The sequence below is a fragment of the Electrona antarctica genome (assembly GCF_951216825.1).
Source record: "Electrona antarctica genome assembly, chromosome: 12".
In the NCBI taxonomy this organism is placed as follows: Eukaryota; Metazoa; Chordata; class Actinopteri; order Myctophiformes; family Myctophidae; genus Electrona; species Electrona antarctica.
This window is the reverse complement of record NC_136793.1, coordinates 20206703-20229732: the sequence shown is the minus strand read 5'-3', so window position 1 is coordinate 20229732 and position 23030 is coordinate 20206703. Positions and strand designations below refer to the sequence as shown.

Here is a 23030-nt window from a genome sequence, read left to right as displayed (position 1 = left end):
CTATAGCTGAATTTGAAGTCGGTGGGGCGAACGGTTCTCGAGTTACGTGGATTACAGACGTACACACGTACTGTACAGACATACAGAGACGTGATGAGATAGACCCTTATGAATATAAATTAACTCTCTCGCTGCCTGCCTCAGCTGCGCTGTGTGCTCTGATCAGTAGAGTCCAGATCCTATGGTTTCGAGGGGACGGGAATGTCATCTGACAATATGATTGATTAACCCATTCAGGACATGCAGGAACCCCTGCATAGCAACATAATAACCCCCAACAAACCCCCCCACACCCCACCCCCGTTTATGAGCTAAACGTGTATGCAATAAAGGTATTTCATGACGTCTTAAAGTGTAAATACGGTTAAAGTGGTTACATTGATTTTGATGCTATACTGTAAAAATGTTGCTGGTCCCCGGCCGCCCGGACTGCACTTTAAGAAACACTGCCCTAGGGAGCAAGACGCAGTCGCAGTGGTCCGACATGCGTGGCCAGTTAAGACTCATCCGTGGCTCCGACATGCGTTGCCGGTTAAGACACATATGTGGCCGGTTAAGACTCAGCCATGGCTCCGACATGCGTTGCCGGTTAAGACACATGCTGTTAAGACTCACCCGTGGCTTCCGAGTGCGGTTAGGGTTGGAGTGACCTGGGACTTGGAGTTGGGACGTGGAGGATGAGTTTCATTTAGTTTTTCACTGTCCACTGCAGCATGATGTAAGACATTCACTGTCCACTGCAGCATGATGTAAGACATTCTGTCCACTGCAGCATGATGTAAGACATTCACTGTCCACTGCAGCATGATGTAAGACATTCTGTCCACTGCAGCATGATGTAAGACATTCTTCATTAGAAAAATTCAGGATAAGAACCCAGATTTGTTTTGGATTTGTTCTGAACGTTGCATATTAAGTTGGCTGTTCACTAGGCTAAGGACGTTTTTGTTTTAGGACAATTCATAGAGAAGGCATGGCAATTGCGTTGAAGAACAATGCATCTATAACTGTTTATGTATTTTGTTTGTGGTTTATCTTGATGTACCACTCACTTCACACTCCCGTGTTGGGTTCCCTGGGGGGTCCCTGGAAGTTCCAGACCCACAGGAACGCGCCCAGGTTCCAGCGAGCCAGAGTGTGGGGGTCCCCAGGGGGTCCTTCTACTGTACTGTACTGTACTGTACTGTAACACCCGAAATCATATACAGTGTGTGTGTGTGTGTGTGTGTGTGTGTGTGTGTGTGTGTGTGTGTGTGTGTGTGTGTGCGTGTGTGTGTGTGCGTGTGTGTGTGTTAGGCTGCGCAACAGTGACACTTGGTGGTGAAAACCAACCAAACGCTATATTCGTGCTCGCCTGCTCGGACAGACAGACCCAGCCAGGGACCCAGGGACACACATAGCTGTCTATAGGAGTGGTTGCACCACTCAAAAAATGTACAAGCTCACAACGCATTGCATCGCCGTCATATGACAGAGAGTATCAAATAAGCAAAATGTTTCAAATCACGCCTTGTTTTTAAAATATGTTCTTTCGCAGGACAGGTCAACTTTTCTCCAACCTGTCAGAGCTGAGAAAACATGTGGGGTTTGTGCTATTCACCCAACCATGAATTGTCCAAACTCAGCATCTCATCACCTCCAGATGAAAATGTACTTCGCCTTAATTCTGGCACTGCACTATTTGACGCAATTGCAGAATTGTTGTTTATTTCTTATTTTTTTATACATAAATACATTTCCAGCTAATTACAGTCCAGGGTAAAACTATGAAGTGTAGAGATGCTCTTATATGTTCTTGAATACAGGAAGTACTATGACAATGACATATTCAGTGAATCAGACTGTGTATCCTTCACATGAAAATACATACCGGCAACCACATTATATTAATATCAGATTAAATTCATACAAATTAAAATATTATAGCATAACCTTGAGTTTCTCCTGACATTTGGGGTGAACATCCACTTTTTTTTATCCATATAATTGGCTCACAGCTCGATAGCTTTATGGAGATGAACGTAACAGGTTAAAAAGATTAATTAAGAGATTATTCATCTCCACAAAAACACCATCATTGTATGAGATGAGAATTTTTCACTGTCCAACAAAAAATGAAAAGCAAAATAATAATATTCATTACTTCAAGTATGCAGGTGCACTGGGAATGTAATCGATTGCGAGGTTACTGTGATCGGTAACATTGATAGCTATGCTTGAACTGTGGCATTGTATTAAAATCATTGAATTATATGCATGCGTGCAGCAGGCTGGAGAGGAGAGCTATTTAAATGTAACATATCAGTCTGCAAATGTAATTTTATATATGTGCCAAGCAATTATACTACTACACGTTTTTATTAATTTAATTCATTATATAACAGATGGTGCCCAACACAGCAACACAGCAACTGCCCAACACAGCAACTGAACAGACTCTCTTTCTACCGACTTTGTCTGCACTTACATTACCTGCTTACATTTTAACATGGCACAGTTGTTTTAAAGGTGATAGGTATACTGTATAGATCATAAGATTTATTTCAGGGATGAGGTCCATGTGGCCTGCTCTATGGGTGTGCTAAATAAAAAATACATGTATTCATTCAGTGCTGAATTAGTAAATTAAAACAATAACTCCCCTATTTACATGTTAGCTTTGCCTATACAACGCATAAGATGTCGTCTATATAAGAAAGCTGCATGACAGCCACCACATCACGGTGCTAAACTCATATCAACCTGCAGTAGGTGTGCTTGTCATGGTTTGTTTTCTGTATAACTGAATCTTCTGTTTCTCTGAATCTCCAACAGTAAAATGGAAGGCGCAGAGCCTTCAACTATATCAAGCTCCTTTCTTGCGGGACCATCTTCCAGTCTTGGTCCAGAATGCAGACACGCTCTCTATATTTAAGAGTAGGCTTAAAATCTTCTTTAAACCTTCCTTCCAAAACTTATAGGGACTTCATGGTTATGCTGCTATAGGTTTAGACTGTTGGGGGACTCACCAAGCTCCTATCCCCTCCTCTCCCTCTCATCTGCATGCAGCGTCCCATCAATACATGTTACTAACTTTATCTTCCCCAGTTTATGTGCTTTCTCACAGACCCCCCCAACTGCAGATCAAGTAATTGTCTCCACCAGGCCGAAGGCATGGGGAGAGAGTATGTTTTGCACTCCGTCCGTGTGTGTGTGTGTGTGTGTGTGTGTGTGTGTGTGTGTGTCCGTCCTTCCTTCCTTCCGTCCTTCCGTCCGTCCGTTATCAGCTAATCTCCGGCACCGTTGGCCCGATCCATGCCACTTTTTCTAGTTATTAGTGTGGTTGCTGTAGGCACACACTATTGTTCTAGGTCCGAAAACGTTTATGCCAGCTATAAACCTGTTTTTTTGTTAACTGTTTTTGTTCATTGAGTTCAATGGACGTTTTTTGTAACCTTTTCTGTAACCCAAAAAGACCATTTCTGATCGGACAATATAATGTCCAATCAGACAGGAGTGAATGATAATGGCAAGACAGAATTCATCGAGAACAGAACTTTCTAGTATAAACCCATGAATTACAAGTGTGCAAATGGCTTCCCACATGAAGAAGACCGATAAAATGAAGAAGACGGAATTCATTTCCCAGCAGGTTCTTCATGGCTCGCTTCAGTGCAACCACACTTACAATTTTCCAGAATTGCACCTTTCTAGTTGTTGCCCTGCCTGCCTTCCTGCCTTCCTGCCTGCCTGCCTGCCTAATTGTCAGTCAGGTCAAGGCAGAAGGCCGCCCATCTAGACCCAGGTTCTGTTTGATGTCTCTTCCTGTGGAGTTTTTCCTTGCCAAGTGCTTGCTCATGGGGGACTTGATCAGTCTCAGCAGCATGGTATTGACCTGCTCTACATGTAAAGTGTCATGAGATAACTCTTGGTGTGATTTGGCACTATGTAAATAAAATGTACTTTGTAAGTTACACCTCTCAGTCTACAGTAGCCAACATGTTCACAGTCATACTATTTATTCCACTCGTATGTGGTTGCTATCAGGCAGATCCTACAGTACAATGAGTACATACCATTAGGCAAGTCCTACAGTACATAAAGCACAGAGCAATCCAGATGTCCCTTCCCGTGTGTGTATTCTGCCCACAAGGAAACCATACCCCTTCAGGCAACCACATTAAATCTATCTAAGAATGAAATTGTCATAAATGATCATAATGTCATAAAACTGTAACAAATGTAATATCTATGCCAAGCCACCATCTTTGGTCATTTTCTTTTGTGTGTCTATGTAGGCCTATCTTGATCATTTCCAGTACTGTGTTTATTTTGAGTACTCTATTGTCAAATTTGCCAGTTTGTTAGGATAACGCCTTGAACTTGCAGTGTACCTTTCTTAAGCATAGGACTTCATTGTTGCATGGTGCAACTAGTGGGCTTTCTCAAAAATAAAATCATTTTGCCTATTAAGAATGCTGATCTGTTTGCCCTTAAATCGACACCACAGTGACGCCACCACTGCTCGGAGACACCTTCTCCACGTCCTCCATGACCAAGTCCTGCTCATTGACATGGTTCATTCGTCTGGAGACATTATTGTCCAGGCTGTTGAGGGAGATAGGTTCCATGTTCGCTTGAAGATTGGCGGGAAGCACCGAGTTCCCCTGGAGCCGGTGCGAGTAAGGCTTTCCGCGCTGGCCGTCGGCTGAGCATGCGCCGAGCTTGAACGCAGCTTGGAACCCTCGGCGGAAATTCTCATTGAAGAAGCCATAGATGATGGGGTTAACGCTGCTGTTGAAGAACGCCAGCCAATGGGCGAAGGGATAAATGTAGATGTTGACAATCCTGTGCTGGTGCTCGGTTAGACTAGCATAGTCAGTCAACATCATGAGGGTCCAGAGGGGCAACCAGGACAGGATGAAAAGCAACGCCACTATCAGCAGCATCTTAATCACTCTCTGTTTCTTCTTTGACACAGTATGGCGATTGTCGTGGCCTGGCTTTCCCTCCAGAGGGACAGCAGTCTTGAACAGCGTTATGCCAATGCGGGCATACATGATCACGATGAGCGACAGAGGAGCCAGGTAGATGTTTGCAAACAGAACAGTGGTGTATATCTTCCGCATTTCCTGGTTGGGCCAGTTCTCCCTGCACCAGTACAAAGGCCTTGTCTTGTTGTCATATCCCAGTAACACCCGTACAGTTTGCTCTTTGATCACTTGCAGCATGACACCGGAGGGACACATGATCGATATGGCCAGGACCCAGATGATGACTATAATCAATGTTGCAGTAGATATTGTCAGTTTTTGCTTGAACGGGTAAACGATGCATCTGAATCTGGAAGGAGAACAAAAAAAGAAGAATGGAGATGATTGGTGTTCTCCCAACTGAGCTATTCATAGAGTTAAAGCAACAATGCACATGATATCGTTGCGGTCAGGTAGAAACCTTGTATGTCCATAATTTCAATAATGTTTTCGTTTTTCCCGTAAATTCATGACTTTGTCATGCAACAGCATCGCAATGCGACACTTTGTGAGCGTGTAGATTGGCTATTTTTGCTATTTCAAAAATAAATGTATTGGATCCATTGGAACACCAGTTATTTTTACCCCATTTCCTGAACATTAGGCCTACTGGGTTTTGGACATACAAGGTTTCCATCCGACAGTGACCATATACAGTGTAAATTTGGCTGCCATAACTATTATTTTGTCATTATTTTGGTATTTGTTACTTGTGCAAGCAGAGCGCGCAAGTACTGCAATCGACTGGGTATGTACTGTATGTATGTATGTATGTATGTATGTATGTATGTATGTATGTATGTATGTATGTATGTATGTATGTCGGGGTATGTACTGTATGTCGGTGTCCTCTTTTGTTTAAGATACGTCACCATCAACAGCAAATAAGGGACCACCAGTGACATAACTAAGGTACATTTCAAGGTTGGTAGGACTCTAGGAGTTGTGAGCGCACCTCATGGCGCGCTATGCTTGCTCACAGTTTCAGAGCTACTTCGCTGGGAGATCTCAATGTGTGAAAGCTGGGAGAGCCCAGTCAGGGTTCTTGCCCATCTCAAAAGGTGTCCCACAAGGATCGATCCTGGGCCCTGTTTTATTTACCTTATATATAAATAACATTGCTTCGACTTTATATGGTTGTCAACTTGTCAAGTACACTTCTATGCAGATGACACCATTATGTATTGCATTGCTGATTCTGTCCAGCTTGCAATAGACAACTTGCAGCATTAATTTAATATACTTCAAAATTCCCTTAGAGAGCTGAAGCTTGTTCTAAATGCTGGAAAAACTAAATTCATGCTGTGAAGGGGAATTTATTTTAATAACTGCTGAATACAAGTAACTTGGAATATGGCTTGATGACAGATTTACATTTAAATACCATATAGACAATCTTGTCAGTAAACTAAGGTAAAAATTGCCTTTTTTTTTTTTACCGGAACACCGGAACCTTTTCCCAACTCCATGTAGGAAAAGGGTTATTGAAGCAGTCTTTCTTTCTGTGTTGGACTATGGAGATGTCATCTATGGAAAAGCTGCTCCTTCTGTCCTCAAGCCCTTGGATGCAGTTTATCATTCTGCTTTGCGATCTGGTGAACCTTACAGAACTCATCACTGCATCCTATATGACAGAGTGGGTTGGCCCTCCTTGGCCGACAGGCGAAATAAACATTGGTATCTGTTTATTTTTAAAGCAATTGATGGAACTTTACCGTTATATATTATATATAGTATATTAAAGCTCTGCTGGATTGGAATCCTGTAACATATAGGACACGCTCCAGTCACTGGTTCACACTAAAGGTCTCAAATGTGGGTGCATGTGTTTGGTCCGACTAGTCATTGGTCCGAAACACGACAACCCACCTCAAACCCTAACCTAACCATAACCGCAAGCACGGGAGCAGGCACTAGTCCGAGGTGTGGACGCATGTCGAACCAATGCTCCGTCGGACGATAGTATGCCTCCCCGCAAATGTAATCACAGAGTTGGGGAAAACAGCCTTTTGTTTTAGTGCCCCAACCACGTGGAATGAATGACCTACAGCTTAAATTAAAGATCTGTTCTCCCATAACATACGGTCAATTTAAATCTTTGATTGCAGACTTACCCCCAAGTGTCTGTGTGGTAAATTATGAATCATATAAGCATATATTCTACTTGGGCAATGCTAAACAATGTTAAAATTAGACTGCTACAAACTGGGGTTTCATTGAAGCAAAGTGGAGATTTTAGACGACTCCTATTTTCCATGAATAAGTTTACACTAACGAGCGGGACCAAAAGGGGCTATTGTTAATGTCTGGAGCTAGCAACACCTTACAAGGACAGAATGCAAATCCTTTTGTTCTAAGTTCCTTTGAAGCCCACAGAAGGTGTGAAGCAGACGGCTAGTTTTACTGCAGTATCTGCAGTATCAAGCTCATTCATTTCTTAAATATAGTCAGTTCAGTTTCATAATACTTCTGTTTTATATAATTCTGTTTAGTTTCATATAATTCTGTTTAGTTTCATATAGTTCTGTTCATATATTTCCGTTAGGTTTATATCTTCATTGTATCTTTAATTCATTATTGTGGTATTATTTCAAAGCTAAACTCCGTTAAAAGGTTACCATGAGACTTGCCCTTTGTCTAGAAAATGCCCGCCTCTAACAGGAAGCCAGGCTCAGACCTCATTGGTTAGAAGTCAGGAAGTGTTTATGCCCAGAGAGGGGAGGGACTTCTTGGGGGACGGCGAATCTTGAGTATATAATACCATGTAATGTCAACATTCAGGGCTGATCAACTAGTCTCATTTTGGGACGGAGGCTGGTGTAGAGACAGTCAACTGCGTGTACTTTTTCATACGCTGTTTTGTTAGCGACCTGACTATTTGTGTTTAACAAATAAATGCGGAATGTCATGAGATCAACATCACGGGTTTTCCTTTGTTCCTTTCTCCTGCTCCGTCCGAGGCGACACACACACACATCGAGATTCCACATCTGCAACTGTTTTTAAACATGCGTGCTACATCACGCGATGAGGAAATGTTGCTGTTCTGTTCTGTTTTTGTTTATTGCTTTGAAATGTTGTATGATGTTGTATCTCAACGACACTGCAAATGAGGGTGACCTCAATGTCTTCCGAGAATAAATAAAGGTTTGAATGAATGAATGAATGAATGAATGAATGAATGAATGAAAAGGCCAGTAGTAGGGGAGGTTGAACAAACAGCCATAAAGGACACGCACATCTATACCTCACTCATTCTTGAGATAAGGGACAAAACCTTTTTCAAATCAGATTTTATTTTATTTTAAGAACCATTAAAATGAAATGGATGTATTTGTAGACACAGGTCTCAACTACCAATCTTGAGAAGGAACAGGTTTTTCGCATAACATTTATTTCTAAAATGGGACATTTATGCACTTTATAACTGATTTATGTCAACACTAAAATCCCTTTTATTTTTATTTGATAATTTCAACAATACTATAAAGTCCTCAGTTATCTTATAATGGCTTTTAGTAGTCAAGTTAAGTAATACAATTAATTTAATATTGTTTTATTCCAATATCACACTATTATGAAATATCCCATTTCTCAAATCCTTCATTTTCAACCTTTACTTTCAATATTATAACATAAAAACCATGTTAAAAAAAATAAAAAGCATCATTAAGTAGTATTTCAGTTGGTGTTTCAATACATAAGCACAAAATATTTGACATTGAATCATCTATTTCTTTAGAAATTAACAAAAACATCATGTGACCAACGTCTGACGGAGTTGACGGACATCTGACGGAGTTGACAAGTTGAACTGATTTAGGTTCTAGACCACCTAGGATCTTGATTCTGGTAACTAATCCCACATTTTCAAGGATGAGGAATACAGTGGTACTATTTAGATTTGCCCTGTGACCATGGCAGCCATTTTTCAAAATGGCCGCCACCTGCTGTTACTTTACAATAACTCAAGTTCTACACCACCTAGATCTTGATTCTGGTGACTAATCATACATTTTCAAGGATGTGGGATACATTGGTACTATTTAGATTTGTCCTGTGACCATGGTAGACATCTTTCAAAATGGCCGCCAACTTTCTGTTATTTCCCAATAACTCAAGTTCTACACCACCTAGGATCTTGATTCTGGTGACTAATACTACATTGTCAAGGATGAGGAATACAGTAGTACTATTTAGATTTATTCTGTGACAATGGCAGCCATTTTCAAAAATGGCGGACCTGCTATTATTTTACCAATTAGTCAGGGAATATTATCAGAATGTCAAATCTGGGAATACATTTCTTACCAAGAATGTTCTTGTTTGTAAAGGTGTCTACTAACATATCCCACATTGGTTTCTATTGAACCACCCTAGGGGAATTTTTGACAGCTGCTGAAAGTTGGGTACCATCAACAACCAATATAAGGCTAAATGTTCTAATTTTCATTATGCTTTAAGTAGCATGTGGCATGTCAAACGAGGGGGTTTTCATGATTCTGAATCCATTCCAAGCATTCGTTTTGCACGAAAAACACTCCTTGGGCTAAAAACGGCCATCATCACAGATGTGATGAGGTAAGCACATTTGGGCACATTTGGGCAAGTGGCTATGGCCAAACTAGGGGGTCTATGGCCAAACTAGGGGTCAAACTCCTTGGGCTAAATTCTGCCATATCCACTTGCCCAAATGTGCCCAAATGTGCCCAAATGTGCTGACCTAATCACATTTGTGATGACGGCTATGGCCGTTTTCAGCCCAATGAGTGTTTTTCGTGCATAGCTAATGCTTGGAATGCATTCAGAATCATGAAAACCCCCTAGTTTGACATGTCACATGCTATAAGCATAATGAACATTTTGCCTTATATTGGTTGTTGATGGTACCCCAACTTTCAGCAGCTGTCAAAAGTTCCCCTAGGGTGGTTGAATATAAAGCAATGTGGGATATGTTAGTAGACACCCTTCCAAACACATTGGTGAAGAAAATTCTTGGTAAGGAATTTATTACCAGATTTTATTAATATCCCCATACTAAATAAGGTTCTAATAATGTTCTAGACCACCTATAGACCCGACTTCACCAACAGAGACCCGGGTGACACCTTAACAACAAGTTTGGACAGCCCCACGAATTAGTGTTACGGAAAATAGCAAGTGTCTTGGAGGCAGCCAACATCTGTCGAGGCGATGGGGTGGCCTTTGAGAAGTTTGCGCTTCAAGTACAGTCGCTGGTAGGCATGCTAACAACCCTAGGCCCAGAGGGAGACACAGCACTTAGATGCGGCTCACAAGTTGCACGACTCCTCAACAAGCTGCCACCAGAGATAAGAGTTGAATTCCGCCGCACAATGCTCTGCGGCCCAGGAGCAACCAACACCCTGTTGGAGTTCTCGGAGTGGTTGAAGCACGAGTCCTAGCCATATAGCCTGTGCAAAGGCAAACACCTTGAAGTCCTGCTTGAGGTGAACAGTGAGCGAAAGACTCTGCCTCAACGGAAAACCTGAAGATCTGCCTTCAGAACTATAAGGCAGGATGTGCAGACACTGAAGGCATCAGTGTCGTTCTCTGTGTCCCCAGCATGTCAACCAAAGCAATGTTACCAAATCAAAGGAGCCTTCACCTCAAGTCACCTGGGGCCCATAGCACTTATCCTACCCCCTTAGATAGCACTTTTTAGACTTAGATAGCATTTGAAACAGACTTATAGCATGTCATGTAGACAGCACAATAATTGCATTGTATGTAGTCATAGCACATCATAGTACATATGTATAGCATAGTATAGTATATATGTATATTTAATATGTATAGTGTCATTATATAGATATGTTCTAGTTACGTTCTTAGCTTACGCATGTTTCTTGATAAATGCATTTTATATATGTGATGTATTCCCATACTTTTGTTCTTGCCTAATGTAAGTCGCTCTGGATTAAGAGCGTCTGCTAAATGCCTAAATTGTAAATTGTAAATTGCTGGGTGAACAATCGTATCCTGTATCTAGCCTCACAACTAAATACAGACACTTGGCCAGACTGCCGCTACAACGGTTTGAAAGGGTCAAACCCCTCATCCTGATTGGGGAAGACCACCCCACCTAATCACACCAACCGAACAATTGAGGTTGGGGCCTCCAGGTGGGCCAGCAGCCATATGCACAAGACTGGGCTGGACCCTGCAGGAAAGCAATCTCCAGCCAAGACAATGTAAGAACCCCAGAACACAGAGCTCATGAGGACGGAGAAACACTGGCAGGAGGCCACCAAGATACAACGCCCAAGAGACCCAGAGTGTGCCACCGCTCGCAGTAAGGAGATCAACTGCTGCAGCAACGATGTCATGAAAGCCAAGTCTCTACCAAAAAACCCCTGAACCTAATCGGGGTGTCAAGAGACCAAAGTTTCTCCCCCACAGTTCCCTGCAGTGGCCAGTGAAGTCAAACTGTGCGTCTGTGCCTGAAAGGGACAAGTCAAAGGCCATAAAGCCCACCTACTGTAATGTCCTGTCAGTAGCAACTCAACCTGCACCTGAAATAAGCCCTGACCCCTCCCAGAGAAAGTTAATTCTTGAAAATGTAATGATTAGTCGCCAGATCCAAGATCCTTGGTGGTCTAAAACTTGAGTTATTGGTAAAATAACAGCAGGTTGGTGGCCATTTTGAAAAACAATGGCTTCCATGGTCACAGTACAAATCTAAATAGTACCACTGTATTCCTCATCTTTTAAAATGTATGATTACATTGATTAGTCACCAGAATCAAGATCCTAGGTGGTCTATAACTTGAATTATTGGTAAAATAACAGCAGGTTGGTGGCCATTTTGAAAAACAATGGCTGGCATGGTCACAGGACCAATCTAAATAGTACCACTGTATTCCTCATCTTTTAAAATGTATGATTAGTCACCAGAATCAAGATCCTAGGTGGTCTAAAACTTGAGTTATTGTAAAATAACAGCAGGTGGCGGCCATTTTTAAAAATGGCTGCCATGGTCATAGGGAAAATCTAAATTGTACAACTGTATCCCTCATCCTTGAAAATGTAATATTAGTCACCAGAATCAAGATCCTAGGTGGTGTAGAACTTGATCGTAAAATAACATCCGGTGGCGGCCATTTTGGAAGATGGCTGCCATGGTCACCACGAGACAAATCTGTGATGGCCCTATAGCCAAAAATGTTCCTTAAGGCATGCTCTAACTATGCCAATTTAGAATACTTCCCATTATTCAAAAACTATCATTTTATTGTTTTGGGAACACTTTTGTCAACTCCGTCAGATACATGTCAACTCCGTCAGACACAAAACCTGATGGAGTTGACGTCTGACGGAGTTGCCAAAATGGCATTTGTTTTCATCTTAACCCTCTGTAGTACAATTTATCCATTTAGTTTTTCTTCAGTTGTTAGCTAAACCTAACCCTAAACTAAAATACTAAACATTATTTTGGAATTCTTAACAAAGATCATAATAATGTCCTGACGGAGTTGACATGTAAAAGCTGTGACCACATTGATATCAACATTGTTTGTTTAAAATATCAAACAATTGAATGCTTGTCAGACCAGGTGCTCCACTGTTGCAACAAATATAAACAGGACTTGGAAAAGGAGTCTTCAGGCTAAATCTGTCGACAATATTTTCTGATTAATTTAAGACTTTCAAAAAACCTGACGGAGTTGACGGAGACGTGGGACACACATTTGATATGAGATATTTAATTTAAAATATAAATTAAAATTAACTGTGTATATTGTTTGCTATGTTGTTGACAATCTACTTTCATTTAGTATGTATATGTATGTGATTGTGACAGTATTAGACACTTTTTTGGCAGTTTGAAATTGTGAAAACTTGCTGGGGACAGGCTAAATACAGGCCTTTTTGGGTACAGTGCCTGCTTTTAACTAATTTAGATGGCATATGAAAACATATATAATGAAATTAATGGCATAATAATACACAACTGTATTACATTTAACTTTGCAAGTGCTTTTATTTTTATGAATTAATTTATTTTTAACATAAATAAGGCTCTTATGTGTGGGACATGTTTTTTCCACTTTTGTCCCTCATCTCAAGAATGAGTGACCTATGTAGGCTGGGTGCTGGATAAAGATAAAGTCATAAAAGAAGAAAAAATACGCACACCAATTGATGCTCCCAAATATTCTTCATTCAGTAATGGTAAATGCCACAAATCACAAACACAGTGTCCAATTTCCATGAAATTATACACGCACATTTCCACTAGGCCGAGGACGTCATGCCACTCCCCCCCCCCCCCCCAAATCAGCCTCACGGTGGCGCTATAACAGGCCAATTCCTGTTTTTACCTATAACTGCATCGATCTGTATACAACTTACGTATGCGCACTCCCTAGAGGCCATGGAAAAACGTTTTTTCTGCATCCCTCCACATCTGCCGGTTATAGCGCTAAGATTGCCTTCCAAAGTTTTCAGGAGTAGCCCGTTTTGTACAAAATGCTGCACATGTCCTGCTCATCCAGAATTCTATCCTCAGAGATGCTATGAGTGATCTGGCTCTGCATTTCCTCAACAAAATGAAGAAAATTGTTGCAAGAAACAAACAAACAAAAAAACATGTTTATATTACTCCTAAACATTTTGCCAAACATCACACACACTCGCAGAAGGGCACTTTTTCTATAGTTGTCTTTGTGTTTGTCAGTTTTGATGTGGGCTTTTGAGTGATGCTTGGCATAAAATAAAGCCGCCAGTATACAGAAACTGCCTCGTTCTTCACATCAAAGGGAGTGACAGTAAATGTCCATAATTGCGTTATTTAGCCAGCTGTGTGCATATTTTTCATTGTCTGGAGGACGGCAACATCTGTGAACCTGCGACATAATTAGTCAACTCTGATTCATATTACGTTGTCCGTGGGTGTTATATTCCCTGTTTTGTTTAGGAAATGTACTGTATTTATTACTTGTTACTTGCGCAAGCAGAGCGTGTGTGTGTGTGTGTGTGTGTGTGTGTGTGTGTGTGTGTGTGTGTGTGTGTGTGTGTGTGTGTGTATGTATGTATGTATGTATGTATGTAGGTCGGTAAGAATGGCCAATAGGCTGTTGATGGTGACGTAACTAAGGTACGCTTCAGGTAGGTATTATAAGCCAATAACGGGTCTAAAAGATTTAGAACAGCAGTTGTAATAGACATTAGTTAGTAACAGTACTTGCGTGCTCTACTTGCGCACAAGTAGGTCATGTATGGCCTACCTGTGTGGCTGTGTAGGCCATACAAAGCAAAGCAGTGTCCTTCAAATTTCCTAATAGAAGGTTAAAACATCCGCAGACTGGTTTAAAGCTCCCAAACAATTTGAACGATGGCATTTCAACCTTATAGGTCTTCATCAGGCATGTACTACTAGATAATATCCACACAATCTCCTCTTTGAACTTGAGATTTACACTTCGGGTCAAATGATGTACGATGACAAGATCGCCCCTCATTTATTTTCTTCCTATAGCTTACCTTGAAATTAAAGCCCTGGGGATATGTTTTCCCCATTCCTTGGTTCTAACAATGCAGCTAATCAAAAGGTGGGTAAATCTCACTATGCTTGAAGTCTGTTTTACAATTGAAACACGTCTCTGATATGAACGTGTCTCAAGTAACAAAGAGCTCTTTGTATTCTTTTGTGTCTTTTCTGCTTTACCGTCAGTGAAAACTTTTTTAAGGATCCCATTAAAAGTTTTCAACTAAATTGATTAGTCAGATTAACCACTTAAGCCCTACAATATATGTAATAATTAATTGTGAAACAGTATTGCACAAATAATTGCTGATCTACAGTGAGTTTCGATCAGGTTATTAAAAAAAGCTTTTAAAAACGTTAAAAAAAAGCGAAATCCAAAATAAATTATATCCTTTTTAGGGACAGCCGGTGTCCCTAAATTTGGTGTCTAAATGTATACGCTTCCTTGGAGTATAGCAATGGATCTGTCCGCCACATCAGAAAGTGTCATCGGATGACACAAGGCCGAGTGGAGTGCAGCATGGCTTCTATTATAATTGCTGCCTGCTTCATTAAACAGAATGTGATATAGGCACAACACAGCGATGAAATGTCATGGCATGCAAATTAAGATATGAGCTGGGATCCCTATAACGATGTGCAGAAAGGTTTGTTTGTTTTAGCAAGAGCTTTGTTGCCATTTGAGCTTTATCATAAATAAGTAACTTATTTATCGGCTAGCCTGGATGCTCACTCCAATCTACAAATCATGTGAATCAACAACGTGACTTTGATCATATTCCACCAAAGGGCTTGAAGCCTCATCTTCAAAAGGCAATGCAGCATAAATATATTATATTTACTTAATGAAGAAATGGACTATGGTAAAATACCAACTATGTCATAAGGGCATAATGAGGGGCTGCTGTCACTAGTCCACCCACCTTGGCACCATTTTGGTCATGTGTCGAATTGCCAGCTGTGGCATGACTCAGCTCAAGGGGTGCAGCATTGGGAGCATCCTTTCACATCATCTCTAAGATCAGTGCCAATCACTGAGTACCTACTCATCATTAAGCCCTCCCACCGTTCAATGATTTAGAGGTGAATCATCTTCCACATCGCATGCTAATCATGTCAATATGTCAAGGCAGCAAGATTAAGGTTAGTGGTCGCCAGTGGAGTTGATCAAGTCTTCGACTACAAACGTACTTGGTCATTAATGAGTAAAGACAGGCAATAAATCATTAAGGGAGTGTTTGACAGTGACTATAAGTGTTGTGGATGAAGAGCCACAACATGCTGTGTGAAACATGAAACTATATTACTGTACCTGTCCACTGCAATCGCAACCAGGGTGAAGACAGATGCAGATACGGAGATGCCTTGAACCATGCCGCTCATTTTGCATACCAGGCTTCCAAACGGCCATCCTGTCGAAAAAACAAAAAAGTGGCATTCAGCTGTTTGTAGAGGAGTATGGCATTGGTGCTCATTTATTTGAGCCAAAACAAGTCATAAATTTGAGCCAAAACAAGTCATAAATCTGAGCCAAAACAAGTCATAAATACCATAATGGTGACTTAATAACACAGGGAGGTTTGCCGTCCACACTAAAGTAACCAATAATGTCATAATAATGGTCGTCAAATAGAACAGCCTTTCCATAAACACATTATAATTCTTTGACAGAGGCAGATTGCAGTCTGAACTGTAGTCAGTTAATTGTCCCTCTCGCAGTGCAGCTATAAACAAAAGCATTGTCTTTCTGACACTGTATATTTATAAGATTGTAAACAAATACACTGTGTGTGTGTGTGTGTGTGTGTGTGTGTGTGTGTGTGTGTGTGTGTGTGTGTGTGTGTGTGTGTGTGTGTGTGCGCGCGCGTGCGTGCGTGCGTGCGTGCGTGCGTGCGTGCGTGCGTGCGTGCGTGTGTGTGTGCGTGTGTGTGTTGTGAATATGTGTGTATAGCCTATTAGTGATGTGCGGGCCGACCCGTAGCCTGCAGGTTGAACTGCGGTGCGGGCAGGCGGGTTACAGATTCTGACGCAATTATCGCAGGGTGGGCGAGGCGGGTAAACCCACGAAAAATTCAATCCCGGTAGCTTCTCTCTCTCTCTCTCTCTCTCTCTGTCACTCCCTTTCTCCTCCTCTCTTGTCTTTTTTTCCTCCTGGAATCACCTGATCTTGCACTCAATGTGTTGCTTATCTCGCCACACTCAGTCCGAGAGCAAGGCTCATTGGACCTCGAGACAGCTTCGTGATCATGTATCACAGCAGGTGACTGCCGCAGGAGGTACTCTGGCACGGTTATTGGCTTAATTATTATCCCCCTCCCAATGTCTCCACATATTGTACAGTTAATATAAAACCATTTTATTCAGGCACCTTGCAGCCACCTCGTTTGGCAACTTTCTACCGTGTGTGTGTATGTATCTCCTGATGAATATTTATTTCATTATTACACCACTCTGTTTGGAATATCTTGGACTCTTTCGCTGCGCACGTGTGTGTGTGTGTGTGTGTGTGCGCACGCGTGACAGTTACAAACTACTGTTCCCCTGTGTGTCTCCATTCAACAATCAACAGTCGCTGCTTGTATGCAATGCAACACATATACTGCGTGTACAAGTGCTTCTACATGGGCCCAATATGTTTATGTAAACATCATCTCTGCAGTTAATGGTGTTCAATTACTCCACACGGACCAATGTGTTCACTTGCGGCCGCCCCAACTCACAACCGCTATCTCAACGACATCCAGACCTACTCGATATTAAACCACTCCATTATATAATGACAAAGTACAAATTTGTTACATACATACACATATAATGGACACATGTTTCTTTCTCACATCACAATGTAACACACAATTTCACATACATTGTGGGTGGTTGGAAAATGCCAACATGCATTATATTGGAAGAGGTCCTTGAGGCCTAAAAGGATTAACCTTTAAAATGGCTTTCATATACTCTTCATATCTTTCTAAGCCCCAATATTTCCACACATCTTCATAAGCACAGAAACACGCAATCAGGTCTATGCCCTTTTTCCTCTTTTTTTTAGCAATTTTCCTTCTACAGGCCACAGGTTTCTGTATTGCACATTTTTTCCCCATGACATCGAGCTTCTAGTTTTATCAAGGATATGCACAGCTGCATCTAATGATATTCTCGCTTATGTCAACTTTATCTTTGAATGTGCCATAGGACACTGTAGGCTATCTATCTATCTATCACTATCGTTTAAAGTTCTCTCATACAATTACAAAGGGCAGGAAAAAAGTCTAAAGTAATTGTCTATATATAATTTGGGGGTTCATACGTTGGTTACAGTCTATTACAACTAACCTGTGGCCGGTTAAAACTAACCCGTGGCTTCCTGTGAGGTTAGGTTTGGGTTTTGGCTAATTCCTGTTAGACTGTATGTCGGACCAAACAAATATGAGTGATTGATACAACTTCTTGGAAAGCGAGACAAGACTGCAGCCCCTGCCCCCTGATCAAGAACAAGCTCAAGAAATGTCATTGTGGATTAGCCTATACTACAATATGGCTTGGAATGGCATTGAAAATTAACTTGAATAGTAGGCTACAATGGAAATTTATAAATGAAATGCTGTGCTGATATAGGCTATATGAACTGGACCAACAGTGCCGGAGATTAACTGTACACGGACGGACACACGGACAGACGGACAGGGTGCAAAACATGCTCAATCCCCATGCCTTAAAGGGAGTGCAGGCTAAGCAGGCTACATGCCTTCGGCCTGGTGGAGACAAAAATAATTAAAGTCTGACAGTGTTCCGGACCGTGGGATGAGAATAGCTATTCTTTACAGTTTGTAGCCTAAAGGCACCTGATAGAGTACATAATACAATTGTAGCTTTCACATAGGAAGGGTAGGCTGTTACTCAGAGATACAGTATACAGAGGTGGAAAAAGTACTCTGATTTGTGTAAAAGCAGCGTAGAAATACTAAGGTACAAGTAAAAGTCCTGTATTTAAACATTTACTTGATTGAAAGTACAAATGTGTTGGCATCAAAATATACTTACCTGTAATTCCTTTTTTTCCCCCTTTTTTTTAAGCTTGTAGAGATATATATCTACAAGATATACATTAGGTCTTAAAGGTTAATGAATATTTTGTAATAATCTAAATCTACAAAATATCTATATTTTCCAAATAATTGTAGTGGAGTGAAAAGTAAGCCTACAATATCTGCCACTGAGATGTAGTGGAGTAGAATTATACTAAAGTAAAGAAATTGTATTTGAGTACAGTACTTGAGTAAATGTATACTTAGTTACTTTCCATCACTGGACATATACATCTAACGATTCCCTCAGAAGTAACTCTGCAGTTTATCTCAAAGCCTCAGAAATGTACACATTACAGCAGAGAGGCAGCCATAGAAACCAGGCCATGGCCATGTGTCCTGGTGTCCATGATCAACTTGCGTAACCCCTAACAGCTCCACTTCACCCTCTAGCACTCCTCTGTCCCTTCTTGTCACCTTTTTGATAGATGCTATTATGCAGATGTTATGTTGTTATTAACGGGACTTTTTCCCCAACGGGACTTTTTCCCCAACGCGACTTTTTCCCCAACAGGACTTTTTCCCCAACGGGACTTTGGGGACTTTTTCCCCAACGGGACTTTTGGGACTTTTTCCCCAACAGGACTTTTTCCCCAACGGGACTTTTTCCCCAACGGGACTTTTTCCCCAACGGGACTTTTGGGACTTTTTCCCCAACGGGACTTTTCCCCCAAAGGGACTTTTCCCCCAAAGGGACTTTTGGGACTTTTTCCCCAAAGGGACTTTTTCCCCAAAGGGACTTTTCCCTCAAAGGGACTTTTCCCCCAAAGGGACTTTTGGGACTTTTTCCCCAACGGGACTTTTCCCCCAAAGGGACTTTTCCCTCAATGGGACTTTTCCCCCAAAGGGACTTTTGGGACTTTTTCCCCAACGGGACTTTTCCCCCAAAGGGACTTTTTCTCCAACGTGACTTTTGGGACTTTTTCCCCAAAGGGACTTTTCCCCCAAAGGGCCTTTCCCCCAAAGGGCCTTTCCCCCAAAGGGACTTTTCCCCCAAAGGGACTTTTCCCCAAAGGGACTTTTTCCCCAAAGGGCCTTTCCCCCAAAGGGACTTTTCCCCCAAAGGGACTTTTCCCCCAAAGGGACTTTTTCCCCAACGGTACTTTTTCCCCAACGGGACTTTTGGGACTTTTTCCCCAACGGGACTTTTTCCCCAACGGGACTTTTTCCCCAACGGGACTTTTGGGACTTTTCCCCCAACGGGACTTTTGGGACTTTTTCCCCAACAGGACTTTTTCCCCAACGGGACTTTTTCCCCAACGGGACTTTTGGGACTTTTTCCCCAAAGGGACTTTTCCCCAAAGGGACTTTTGGGACTTTTTCCCCAACGGGACTTTTCCCCCAAAGGGACTTTTGGGACTTTTTCCCCAAAGGGACTTTTCCCCAAAGGGACTTTTGGGACTTTTTCCCCAACGGGACTTCTCCCCCAAAGGGACTTTTCCCTCAAAGGGACTTTTCCCCCAAAGGGACTTTTGGGACTTTTTCCCCCAACGGGACTTTTCCCCCAAAGGGACTTTTCCCCCAAAGGGACTTTTTCTCCAACGTGACTTTTGGGACTTTTCCCCCAAAGGGCCTTTCCCCCAAAGGGACTTTTCCCCCAAAGGGACTTTTCCCCCAAAGGGACTTTTTCCCCAAAGGGCCTTTCCCCCAAAGGGACTTTTCCCCCAAAGGGACTTTTGGGACTTTTTCCCCCAAAGGGACTTTTCCCTCAAAGGGACTTTTCCCCCAAAGGGACTTTTTCCCCCAAAGGGACTTTTCCCCCAAAGGGACTTTTTCTCCAACGTGACTTTTGGGACTTTTCCCCCAAAGGGACTTTTTCTCCAACGTGACTTTTGGGACTTTTTCCCCAAAGGGCCTTTCCCCCAAAGGGACTTTTCCCCCAAAGGGACTTTTCCCCCAAAGGGACCTTTTCTCCAACGTGACTTTTGGGACTTTTTCCCCAAAGGGCCTTTCCCCCAAAGGGACTTTTCCCCCAAAGGGACTTTTCCCCAAAGGGACTTTTGGGACTTTTCCCCAAAGGGACTTTTTCCCCCAAAGGGACTTTTGGGACTTTTCCCCAAAGGGACTTTTTCCCCCAAAGGGACTTTTGGGACTTTTTCCCCAAAGGGACTTTTTCCCCCAAAGGGACTTTTGGGACTTTTCCCCCAAAGGGACTTTTCCCCCAAAGGGACCTTTTCTCCAACGTGACTTTTGGGACTTTTTCCCCAAAGGGCCTTTCCCCCAAAGGGACTTTTCCCCCAAAGGGACTTTTCCCCAAAGGGACTTTTGGGACTTTTCCCCAAAGGGACTTTTTCCCCCAAAGGGACTTTTGGGACTTTTCCCCAAAGGGACTTTTTCCCCCAAAGGGACTTTTGGGACTTTTTCCCCAACGGGACTTTTCTCCCAAAGGGACTTTTCCCCCAAAGGGACTTTTCCCCCCAAAGGGACTTTTGGGACTTTTCCCCCAAAGGGACTTTTTCCCCAAAGGGACTTTTTCTCCAACGGGACTTTTGGGACTTTTTCCCCAACAGGACTTTTTCCCCAACGGGACTTTTTCCCCAACGGGACTTTTTCCCCAACGGGACTTTTGGGACTTTTTCCCCAACGGGACTTTTCCCCCAAAGGGACTTTTCCCCCAAAGGGACTTTTGGGACTTTTTCCCCAAAGGGACTTTTTCCCCAAAGGGACTTTTCCCTCAAAGGGACTTTTCCCCCAAAGGGACTTTTGGGACTTTTTCCCCAACGGGACTTTTCCCCCAAAGGGACTTTTCCCTCAATGGGACTTTTCCCCCAAAGGGACTTTTGGGACTTTTCCCCAACGGGACTTTTCCCCCAAAGGGACTTTTCCCCCAAAGGGACTTTTCCCCCAAAGGGACTTTTTCTCCAACGTGACTTTTGGGACTTTTTCCCCAAAGGGCCTTTCCCCCAAAGGGACTTTTCCCCCAAAGGGACTTTTCCCCCCAAAGGGCCTTTCCCCCAAAGGGACTTTTCCCCCAAAGGGACTTTTCCCCCAAAGGGCCTTTCCCCCAAAGGGACTTTTCCCCCAAAGGGACTTTTCCCCCAAAGGGACTTTTTCCCCAACGGTACTTTTTCCCCAACGGGACTTTTGGGACTTTTTCCCCAACGGGACTTTTGGGACTTTTTCCCCAACGGGACTTTTTCCCCAACGGGACTTTTGGGACTTTTTCCCCAACGGGACTTTTCCCCCAACGGGACTTTTGGGACTTTTTCCCCAAAGGGACTTTTCCCCAAAGGGACTTTTGGGACTTTTTCCCCAACGGGACTTCTCCCCCAAAGGGACTTTTCCCTCAAAGGGACTTTTCCCCCAAAGGGACTTTTGGGACTTTTTCCCCCAACGGGACTTTTCCCCCAAAGGGACTTTTCCCCCAAAGGGACTTTTTCTCCAACGTGACTTTTGGGACTTTTCCCCCAAAGGGCCTTTCCCCCAAAGGGACTTTTCCCCCAAAGGGACTTTTCCCCCAAAGGGACTTTTTCCCCAAAGGGCCTTTTGGGACTTTTTCCCCCAAAGGGACTTTTCCCTCAAAGGGACTTTTCCCCCAAAGGGACTTTTGGGACTTTTTCCCCCAAAGGGACTTTTCCCCCAAAGGGACTTTTCCCCCAAAGGGACTTTTTCTCCAACGTGACTTTTGGGACTTTTCCCCCAAAGGGACTTTTTCTCCAACGTGACTTTTGGGACTTTTTCCCCAAAGGGCCTTTCCCCCAAAGGGACTTTTCCCCCAAAGGGACTTTTCCCCCAAAGGGACCTTTTCTCCAACGTGACTTTTGGGACTTTTTCCCCAAAGGGCCTTTCCCCCAAAGGGACTTTTCCCCCAAAGGGACTTTTCCCCAAAGGGACTTTTGGGACTTTTCCCCAAAGGGACTTTTTCCCCCAAAGGGACTTTTGGGACTTTTTCCCCAAAGGGACTTTTTCCCCAACGGGACTTTTCTCCCAAAGGGACTTTTCCCCCAAAGGGACTTTTCCCCCCAAAGGGACTTTTGGGACTTTTCCCCCAAAGGGACTTTTTCCCCAAAGGGACTTTTTCTCCAACGGGACTTTTGGGACTTTTTCCCCAACAGGACTTTTTCCCCAACGGGACTTTTCCCCCAAAGGGACTTTTTCCCCAACGGGACTTTTGGGACTTTTTCCCCAACGGGACTTTTGGGACTTTTCCCCCAAAGGGACTTTTTCCCCAAAGGGACTTTTCCCCCAAAGGGACTTTTCCCCAAAGGGACTTTTTCCCCAACGGGACTCCGCGGCGGGAGCTAGCCTTGAAGGTGGCTGCATGTGTTAACAGTCTTGCCCCGTGGTGGCCGCTGGAGGCCGCCGCTTGTTTCCCCATCCGCATCTGCCACCGAGAAGTGGAGCATAAAAAGGGCAGAGGTAGAGCTAAAAGATGGCTGGCTCTTCTCACACCGTACATGACAGTGTTTATCCGTGTTTATC

The 23030-nt window shown here is 42.9% G+C and overlaps 1 protein-coding gene across 1 annotated transcript in view; it reads right to left on the bottom strand.

Annotated features, from left to right (window-relative positions):
* Window positions 1-1721: 1721 nt before the first annotated feature.
* The window catches only part of npffr2a (neuropeptide FF receptor 2a), a 43167-nt gene continuing 21858 nt past the window's right edge, over window positions 1722-23030 (bottom strand). Inside the window, exons 4-5 of the mRNA XM_079515587.1 lie at window positions 15833-15932; window positions 1722-5322 (exon numbers count right to left, since the gene is read on the bottom strand). Coding sequence (XP_079371713.1) covers window positions 4473-5322; window positions 15833-15932 — 950 coding nt within the window. The 3' untranslated portion in view covers window positions 1722-4472. The remainder of the gene's footprint in view (window positions 5323-15832; window positions 15933-23030) is intronic.